Raw genomic sequence first — 10,535 nt, forward strand, 5'->3', positions numbered from 1 at the left:
GCCAAGAGTGAGGGCATCCCTGCACACCAAGCACCAAAGGCATGGCCACTGGTGCTGACAGCCAGGACTTTGCACTCATGAGCAAAGAGAAGGGCAAGAAAGGGTGAAAGGCAATGGTGAGACGAGTGCAGGAAAGGGGGTTAACATCATCTTTCTATATCTCTGCTTGAGTGAGTTAAAATGCAGCTTGTACTTTGGGAATTCAAAGTAGAATCAAATAAAATGCAATGGCTGCCCAACAACATGCACTTTACAGCCAGGAAGGATGCTGAGCCCAGCCTGTTTATCACACAGACCCATACAGGGACAGCAGCACTGCCCTGAGCCCTGTGTGCCCTGCTCAGGTTGAGGGAAGGGGTGTCTGTGTCCTGGGTACTGCAGGGACCTGCCATCAGAGAACATAGGCTGTGAAATGCAGCTGCACTGATGGACTTCTATTCCCATGGCTCCCCGCTGCACCCCTCTGCTCTGTGCCTCCGCGGAGCTGGACCACCTACTGTTTTACTGTATCAGAATCATCTCAGTGGCTTACAAGATGGTTTTCTTGCAGTTTTTATGTCATCTCTGCAGTTCTCCCCCTCATAAAATGTGACTGCAACAATTCCTGTGATTGGGACTGTTGAGCTAATAGGGACATTTCATGTTTCTTAAACAGAGCTAATAAATCAAATACCCCCATATCACATGTCCAAAGCAGAGAAGGGAGTGGGGGGATCCCCATTTCCTTGCAGAGCACTGCAAGCCCCTCTGAAATGGCTCCCACTGCACAGAAGTGACCTCCGAGATGGCCCTGAGCGCTACAGAGGTATGAACATCTCCCAAAGCCCACAGCCCTCCATGAGGCCAGGGTTCAGCAGCTCCTAGTGCTGCCACCTGAAAGCCCCTGTTCCACCCCAGGGTAGAGTGTGGTGGGGACTGTGTGCATGAGGAGGGAAAGGAGCCTCTGATGAAGGGTAAGGGGCAGTCAGTGGATGGGGGCAAGTCTGAGTAGGGTGCAGGGAGACCAGAAGCTTCAAGGAGAGACAGGTTTGTTCATGGGGTCACAAGAAACTGGAATACACAGGGGTGACTTCAAAATCTGATTAAATCAGTGGCCATATTCCTCCACCCCCAGCTTCAAGGAACTCTGGATTAGACCCCTTGAGAGAAAACTCCTCCTTGTACCACCGTGGAACTGGCCCTGGCATCTCTCCTCCTTATGAGCAAAAGCATGAATCTGCTACCCAGCAGTCATTTGGAGAAGAACACCTCTACATGGTTCCTGTCCTCCTGCAGGCTGAAGATCTCCCAGTCCCACACATGTCCTTGTGAGGAGGTAAAAGCATTGCCCAGAAAAGACTGAGAACAGCCAAGCTCTGCAGGCTGGGGACAGAAGTCCTCCAAACCCCCCTCCCTGTGCCGTCAGCTGTGGTTCTCCACTGCCTGCTCCTCTCCAACAAATGGTCCTCAACCATACCTGGGAGTGTGACAGGACCTAAGGTTTATCCACCAGGATGACAAAGAGAAGGCCCTTCCCATTCTCCTTTTTGCTCACAGGACTCAAGAGAGGAATTGCAGATCCTTGCATCTCCTACTGAATAGGAGCCAGGACACCAGCTCCCAGGGAATATTTTATCCCATATTGTTGCTTGAAGGGGCAGCCTGGCAGAGCAACCAACAGACCAACGTTCACCCCAACCCTCTGCAGGGAAAAGAGCTAAAATAAATGGCAGTGGGAACAGAAGTGGAGGAGGGATGACCTGGAGTCTGTGATGGAGGGAAGTTTGGAGTAAAGGAAAAACAGGGTGTCTGTCCCAGCAAAATGTCCCCAGGGACATCACGCTATGGACAACCCAGTTGCGTGCAGGAATGGGTGACAGTGGGAGGAGAGGAGCCAGTGAGAGGAAGGAAACCAGGAGAGAAGAAGGAAAGGTGAAGGAGAAGGCAAGAAGGAGTTGAGGGCTAGCAAAGGAAGGCAGGAGGTGTCAGATGGGAGTGTTTCATGAGGCCAAGCTGAGAGCATGGACACAGGACAGCCCCCGTGCTCCGCTCCCTGCGACCAGCCATCACCATACCTCCAAAGTCAGGCCTGAGGCGGACGTCATAGCCCTTCAGCAGTTTGTCCACAATCTCTTTCACCACAGAAATATTCCCAGTGGATGGGCTGAAAGACAAAAGAAGAGAGTCCTCATCATCCCTTGTGCCATCCTGGCTGTGCAGCACTGCCGCAGCATCCCTCGCGCCCCTTGGCACCAAAGTTCCTGTGTGTGCTACAGACACCCAGCTCACTCACGTTGAATGTCCCTGCACAGGTCTTGGCCTGCACACAAGCCCCAGAGGGCTGCTAGGGCTCCTAAGCCATCCTGGGGAGTGACACAGGAGTCTCAGCAGTAGTTTGGCTCTTCTGTGGCTCACCCTGACTCCTGGGTACCACAAACTACATCCCCCTGCACTCCGGCCCGGTATGTGCCTGCATCCCCGCAGTGCCACGAGGCTGGTGCACCCCTCAATGTGGGCACCACACTCACTCTTCTGGGCCACTGACCCACACATTTGGGGTGCCTCACTGTGCCCTTCCCATGGGTGGGTGCACACACACACACACACACAGAGGCAGAAATTGTCCTTTCTGTTCCACCAAGGTGTGCACTGGGTGGCTCCAGCCTCTCTTTTGCAGAGCTCACTCCCTTTTGCCTTCCATGCTGGGCATTTGCTCCTGGTCTCACCCTGCACAGCATGGACTGGTCACACAGTGAGGTCTCGACTACAGGAGTGCCCCCCAGCAGTCACCCGGCACTGTCACACACCCCAGTGCAACCTCTGCTTCTCAATGCACCCAGGTATTTCTTCATATTATTGAAGTAAATAAAAAAACAATGCTACTTTAGTCCTATGGCCTCAACATACAGCTGATCTTTGGCAGGTAAAAATGCCTTTTCTGTCACTCAGTATCATTGTGGCTTCTTAGCAACACAAACCAAGAGACAGAGGCAGGGGAGGAGAGTCCATCTTTCCCTCTTTGTGCCAGAGCAGTGATCCTTTCCCTGCCAACCCCATGACTTGTACACAGGAGGGGCATCTGTCCTCCCTAACACCGATCCAGCCATTTCGGAAAGAAAGGAGCTTCTTCTAAAAACAGCCCAAGAGCCAAAGCAAAACTGAAGGTGGGAAACCAGAAAGCAGAGGATGCTAAAAATATTGAACCTATTCAGCGCTGCAGGGTATATAGGTTTTCTGCCTGAATACCCAGCCTCTGTGCCACCCTCATTCCCTGCTTTGCATGAGAATAGAGACACTGCTGGTGACAACTGCTGCTCTTTGCAGTCACCTACCACAACAGCACGTCTCCCTGTCAGCACCACCTCCCACATCCATCCAAGTCAAGCTGGAAAGCTGCACCATAGCACTACCACTGCTAGCCAGCCCTGTTCCTCACTGGATGCAGGGGTTTGCACTGACATGTCCATGTGTCTGCACACACATAGACAGACACACAGACGTGCTCTCCTGATGGTACGAAGGATGTTTGAACTCCTTCCTATGCACACAGAGATACAGACACATGAAGGTGCCGGAGCTCGAAGCTACAGCTGTGATAAGTGCCCAAATGTATGTACATGTATGTGATGATAAACAAGTCTGTGTGAAGGTGACTGTGGGTGCAGATCTTGCTTGGGTTATGGAAGTGTTCAAGACCAGGTTGGATGGGGCTTGGAGCAACCTGCTTTAGTGGAAGGTGTCCCTGCCCATGACAGGGAGGTTGGAACTGGGTGAGCTTTAAGGTCCCTTCCAACTCAGTCTCTCCATACAGGTGTAGGTGGAGGCATGTGGGACCACTGGGAAGTCCTGGCATGCATTAAGGCTCTGCATGCGCAGGCTGTGTGTGCGCAGGGATTTCTCAACAGAACAGTGAGGTGCAAATAGGAGGCAGCACACTTCCCAGGCCCAGCTTTGATGTATGGACCAACCATTCAGCTCAGTGACAGAGGCTGTGTGTGTGGGGGATGTTTGAGCCACATTCCTGAGTGTGCAGCTTAGAGGGGTACAGCTCTTCACTGCATTGCTTTAATCACTGTAAAAAGGCCAGAGAGGGACACACAGGTGGACATCTTCACCGCACTGTGTCTAGGCTGGCAATGCCCACTTCACCTGTGGATCTCTATGCAGGTATGTGAGGTTTTGCAACATGCTTATATATATAAGATCACCATGGATGGATAGTGTGCACCAGTATCTGCTCATTTCTAGACAGTCATTCCCAGGTACACAGATTTCCATAGTCATAATTTCCATATTCCTCATATAGACACTGTATTTCTCAAGGGATTTAGACACTTCTGTAGAGCTTCACACAGGACATAAACTCAGGAGGCAGTGTCATCTCCTTAATACAGGCAAGGAAATTGAGACAGAGGCAGTAACCAATGTGCCAGGGGCCCTGCAGAGCAGGGCAGTGGGAAGAGAGATACAGGGCTTCTTTCCTCCTCATCAGCTACAAGTTGGCCCAGTGAGGACATACACTGCCACCCTGAACAAGGGCAAGGCCTCTTGCCTCTTGATGCTATTTTTGATCCAAAAAGCCATGTCCCCCCTGCTGAAGAGGCAAACCCAGCTGCGAGCAAGCAGCTGCATTTAAGTGCTATTCCTGGCAAATGTGGGTCTGCATCCGCTCAGGGAGCACGTTCATCCAGCCCGTGAACTGGATTTTTTAATGCTGTGTCCCTGACTCTCTGTGGGTGTGCGGGTGCTTTGCATATGCACATACACTTGCAGCCAAACGTCTACACACATGTGCACTGTGCTGCTGGCTGGGATGTGTGGGAGCAGCTGAAGGCATGTGCACATGGGAGAGTGTTTTGTCTCCAAGGTGTACAGATTATACATGCAGACTACAGGTGAATAGCAGCCCTGGACATAAGCAGATATAAATACCCATGCAAGGTCATGTCTGAGCAAAGGCTTTTGATATGGGCATTGCTTGGACACTGCCTCTTAAGCGTGCTGGTGTATGTGTCCATACACAGTGGAACCAGGCATGAATGGTGTGGGTAAGGTGGGCATGGATCTGCGCATGTGCGTGTTTATAACTATGGGAACATAAATCTTTGTATATAGAGATCTGCAAGGGACCTGCGTGTGCGTGTCGGGAACACACTGCTCAGCGCGCCCGGCTGAGCAAGGAAATGCCACAGCTCCCCTCCCAGCAGGCTTCATGCACACCGTCATCACAGAGGTACAAACCCACCTGCATGTGTGAGCAGGGAGGGCGAGGAGGAGTAGGCAGTGCTACTCCTGTGTGTGAAGGCAGTGGATAAACGCCTGTGTCGGAGCAAACAGGTGTTCTCCGTACACCTTGTCCAGGCTGGATGGGTGCCTGGATCACACGGAGTGATCCAGGCATAAACCAGGAATAGCTGCAGCTTGGGTATGCAGGGTATTAGAGCAGATTTACATGCCTACACGCAGAGCAGGTCAAGCATGCTGTGCTCTGTAGGTGCGTTGTGAGACACATGTGTGTGCACCCGAACAGGCATGGATGAATGCGCACATGCAGGGATGTATCTGAAAGCCTCGCACCCACAGATGATGATGTTGCATGCCATAAACCTGCAGGGAAGCACAGACATTGCCTCCACTACACCGCAGAGCCGGGGCTGTGTTACAGGCTGGATGTGCGTGTGTGCTCTATGTGTGCACTGTGTGTGCAGACACAGGCACAGCCAAGGCAGCCCTGTGCCGGGTGCGTATGCACACAGCTCGGTGCCGTACACTCCTTCAGCTCCCACAGGCACCATGTTACACAGCAAAACGTTTCATTTTGCCATTTTCCCCCAGGTCACGTACTGGGGCGGGGGGGGGGGGGGAGAGGATGCGCTGCAAGTGGGCTGCGAGGTGGGCTCCATCTGCAGAAAGCCTGTACCACATCTCATGTATGAGCATCCCTCCTCCTCCTAAAATGACATGGGCTGGGAAATAACAACAGCAGGCAGCAGGGGAAGTGATTTGGGGAAAGAACCCCCCCCTCCCCTTTCCCCCGTACAAATCGATGGAGAAAACCCCAAACCAAACAAACAAACCCTAGATCAGCCCTCCTGTCCCTGCAGCCTGGGATCGCAATGCTTACCTTTGTGCACAGCAGGCGAGACAAAGAGCTGCTAAAGCAGAGACAATTCCACTCAATCTGTCTGCCTGAAATGTCCACATTTCCACAAAGACGAAGGAGGAAAAAAAAATCTTTGGAGGGGAGGGGAAAGAAGGATGGATCTTCTGAAATCCCCCTCCAAAAAAAGGGGGGGAGGGAAAAAAGAAACCAACCCCCCCCCCAGGCAATGATTTCCTAGAGAAAAAGAATAATGAAAAAATCCCTAAAAAATATGGGGGAAAAATATCCCCCCCCCCCCCCCTTCAGTGCCAGTCAAAGAATTCGTTTCTTCTTCCTTTCAGCATCCTTTCAACAAGAGACATCCTCTGGCAACGGAGAAAATCCCAAGAGAAAGAAAAATAAAATGCCCCAAAATGGGCTCAGCAGAACATGAAGCGGAATCTCACAGGTACGAGGGAGAGGGGGAAAAAGGAGAAAAAAAAAAAAAGAAAATTAAAAAAAAAAAAAAAGAAAGGAAAGAAAAAAGAACTCAGCGTCCCCCGAGCACTCCACTTGGATTATTTTTCCTCCTGCTCTTTTGCCATCCGGTTCTGCAGATGTTGCATGGCTTCTGCTACCCACCTTCAGAGGAGGAGGAGGAGAGAGTGTGTGTGTGTGTGTGTGTGTGTGCGTGTGTGTGAGGGGGGAGGCGTGCGTTATCTAGCAATATGATTTTATTCTGGATTTTACCTACTTGCTCCCCCTTCCCTCTTCATTTTCCGAGGGCGAAAGGGAAGCAACCCAGCCCCACCGTGCAGTTCTTTTATTATAGGGAAATCTCAGCCTCGTCACTTGGAAGGTTTGGGGCTTTTTCTAAAAGGGTTAAAGAAAAGGAAAAACAAATGCAACCCAGAAAAGAAATAAATAGATCTATGCATGTGTAGAAAATGAATAAATCCCTGTCTGCAGAGAGAGCTGCTCTCCGAGAGAGGACTGGATGTCTCCCTAGTGCTGTTGCCGCAGCTCCTGTGGAGTTTTGCTGCTCATTGCAAAGTCACAAGAGGAGGGGAGGAGAGAGGAGGGAGTTTGTGGATGGGGAGGGGGACACTCCGACAAACTGGGATCCTGACGTCATGGCTGACAACATTAACCCCTGCTGCCTTGCAGAGGGGATTTTTTCTTTCTCTTTTAACCAGGGGGGTGTGAGCAGGGAAGAAGATGGGAAAGGTGATGGCATTTGGGCAAGTGGGGGGACATGCCTCTGAAAGAGTGGCTCAGCTGCAAGCACTGATGGGTGGTGTGGTCCCTGAAATAGTGTGATCAGCAAAGGCTGAACCTCTCCCTTCAGCAAGAGATAAGAAAGAAGGTGATTTAATGAGGCTCTTTCCATGCCAGGGGGCAGAGTGGCCTCCTCCTGGGGTACTGGGGAAGAGGTGAAGCCTCTGATGGGGCTGGAAACTTCCCTAGGGCAGGGAAGCCCAGCTCAGCAGGGGTGCTCAGCTTTCCCTGGAGGGTGCTGTTATGGGCACAATACAGTCTGTGGGAACAGGAAGCCTGAACTTCCAGAAATGCTGCTGAGGATCATCTCCTGGTGCTGTGGCTTTGCCTGCTGACATGGTAACAGCCATTGAAATCTTCACAGTCACAATCTCCTGTGCATCAGATTCTCATCTTTACCTTAAAAAAGTAATATAATTAAAGACCTCTACATCAGGTATGCAGTAATGTATTTCCATGGAGGATTTCCTCCTAGGAAAAAGAAGAGATCCAGCAGCACTTTGAATGCAGAGCAGAAGCCGTGGCTGAAGGAGGAAATGTCTGAGCTCTCACACCAGGACCATCCCGCATGCCATCACCTGTATATCTGCCTGGCAGCTCAGGGCAGACCCTCCAAGCAGGTAAGCCTCCACTCCCCCGTGCTGGCTGACAGCTGTGTGTGAATGGTCTCCAAACCCTTCTTGGCCAAGAGAGAAGAGCTGATGTGTCACTGCAGTTGGGCAAAACTAGGTCCAACAATAGCCACTGGGCAGCAGCCTCATCCTGCCCTTCCCTGCAGGAAGATCAGTGCCAGCCGTGGCTCTGGGGCTCACAGTGCTCCCTTCCCTCATGCTTGGGTACTCTACACATCCTTCTCCCAAAAAGGGAGATGGAGAGTGACCACTTTGAAAAGCCCCGCCATTGCAGGCCAGATGGAGCTGTTGTGAGGCACAGACATTAAACCAAGGAAAAGCTGGGTTGTGTAATGCACTGTACTGGTGTGACAGCTCAGGCCATGTCCCAGCAGGCAGGTCCTGGGGGCAGCCAGCATGTGAACCTTGTGGGGACAAGGAGCGCTCAGGGAAGGTTTTGCATCTACAGCAAGGCTGTGGTGGAGTGCATCTTCTCACCTGCTGCTGAGCCTGGTGGAAAACGATCTCTGCTTGGTTTAGAGCCTGGACCACTCCTTCTCCTCCAGACCCCTGTGAGTTAAGCTCAGAGCAGTGACCCCCTGCTGTGTTTTCTCCTAGGCCAAGCAGATAAGTGGCACTTGCCACATGCCAGCAAATGTGTCTATGGGTGCTGGGATGAAGCATGGCTTTGACTGCAGACCACTCACTGGGGCTTCCCAGGCTGCAGCTAGATGTAGGGACTCAACCATGACACCCAGCTATGTCTGGTGGTCTTTAGCTGCTTCGTAGCCCCAAGCAATCACTGCCTGTCTGCCTAGGCTTTTGGTGCTGGACTGACTGCTGTGCCAAGGGTGCATGCCCTCAGATGTGCCCTAGCTTTGACATGCCCTGGTCCCATGAGTAATACATGCTTTGCTAACCCCCCCAGAAGCTTGTGAGTCCCTGATTCCTGTAGCTGAGGGGTTCATCTTTGCAAGGGGCTGTGGGAAATAGAGCCAAAGCAATAGAGTTTCCTTTTGTGCCTGTTGAAGAAGAGGAACCAGCCCAGCAGCCATGGACTGTGCTTGGTCAGGCTCAACCCCAACCGTTTCCACAGGGCAGTTAGTCTCCTGTGTGGTCACTTGTGCCTCACCTGGTGTGCCTGGCTCTGCAGCACAAGGCGCAGCCAGCCATGGCACAGATATGCCAGGGTCCTGCAAGATCTCCCCACGTACATGGGTACAACTGGGAGCCCTGAGCCTGGGATGAGCTGCCTCTCGGGTGCCAGTGATTGTACAGGTACAGTATTTACCTCATCTGCTGCTGCCAGCACACAGGTCTCCTGGCAGCAGAGTGTTTCTGAAGCGCTTATTCTGAATTAAGCTGCTGGGTACCAGGGAGAAGCTCTTGGGGAAACGAGAAGCATTTGCCTCTGCAATGGCTCTGGGCACCAGAGACCCCATTTAGCCCCTCCTGGGTCCTTCTAGTCCTCCCTTTTCTGGCCCCTTAGCACTGCTGTCTCCCACCAGCTATGATTGCATGTTACTGGCTAAAAGGTAAGGGGAAAGCAAATGTCAGAGGCATACATGAAGAGGAAAAATTACGCTCACAAATGGTGACATTTGTGCTTGCAACTTCACCCAGTCGGGAGCAGAAACCATGTCACATGAATTATCTGACCACTCAGCCACAACGGGAAACTTTGGAAAGCCCGTTGCTTAACAGTGAATGCATTCAAAGCAGCTGTGGTGTGATCTTGAATAATCTACCTGAAGCCACTTTCATAAATAAAGCACTGCTTTGGAATTAGTCACCCATCTCTGCTGAGTCTCATCAAAGCTGATGCACATTGACACATGATGATGCTTGCTGAGGTGTTTGTTTCTTGCCTCTGGAAGATGGTCATCCTTGAGCTCCTCCAGGAATCCCAACGCTGGGCATCCCTCCTGGGACTGTCTGCTCTCTAACAAGAGACCAGCAAAGGGTTTTTCTGAGGTTCATATTCTGAGCCTAAAAAGAGCTCGAGAAACTGCTGGGGATGATGTGCTGTGGCTGTAATCACCCTGAAGAGGCCAAGGAGGATTGTGCTCATAGCCATTTGCTGTTCTCCACTATTAAATCATTTGTTTTCACTCCTCTCTTACTTGTTGCTGTGCTGCAAGCTTCACACCCTGACCTCCCTTCTTATCCTGTGCCCCCCACTGACTCCAAATTGGAGTCATTGTGACAGTGTTGTGCCAAAAGCCTCATGGCTAATGGTCTATAGCCACCAGAGATAGTGCAATTTACCTTTTTTCTTTATTTTTCCCCTTTTTCTTTTTTTTTCTTTTCTTCTTTTCTCCATGGTGTCTAGCAGTTGAGCACTTGCTGGGTCTTCATCTGTGTGCTACCTCCACCTTGGGCTCATGGCATGGGAGAGAAGAATCAGTGCTGTCCTGAGGGCTTTGCATGCATAAAGCAGTGAGGCAGTGAATCAGATTGTCTCTGCCTTTTAGGAAAAATGGGGAAAGAGGAAGGCTGAGCTTTACCAGCACCAAAGGATGCTTTAGGCCTTCTCTCCAAGCATTCCGATGCACTCAGCAAATAGTTTCAGTAGAAAGTATTTA

General features: G+C 51.3%; 1 protein-coding gene across 2 annotated transcripts in view; it reads right to left on the reverse strand.

Moving 5' to 3' along the window:
• The window catches only part of LOC130593374 (gamma-aminobutyric acid receptor subunit beta-4), a 72,228-nt gene extending 65,664 nt beyond the window's left edge, over positions 1-6,564 (reverse strand). Inside the window, exons 1-2 of one of the 2 annotated variants that reach the window (XM_057398448.1) lie at positions 6,104-6,564; positions 2,055-2,143 (exon numbers count right to left, since the gene is read on the reverse strand). In XM_057398448.1, coding sequence (XP_057254431.1) covers positions 2,055-2,143; positions 6,104-6,183 — 169 coding nt within the window. In that variant the 5' untranslated portion in view covers positions 6,184-6,564. The remainder of the gene's footprint in view (positions 1-2,054; positions 2,144-6,103) is intronic. The other variant, XM_057398446.1, reaches the window with a different exon arrangement.
• Between the last annotated feature and the right edge of the window lie 3,971 nt (positions 6,565-10,535).

Source organism: Pezoporus wallicus, unplaced genomic scaffold, assembly GCF_028554395.1.
Source record: "Pezoporus wallicus isolate ANWC-B61680 ecotype Strahan unplaced genomic scaffold, APGP_CSIRO_Pwel_v1 contig_10431, whole genome shotgun sequence".
Lineage (NCBI taxonomy): Eukaryota > Metazoa > Chordata > Aves > Psittaciformes > Psittacidae > Pezoporus > Pezoporus wallicus.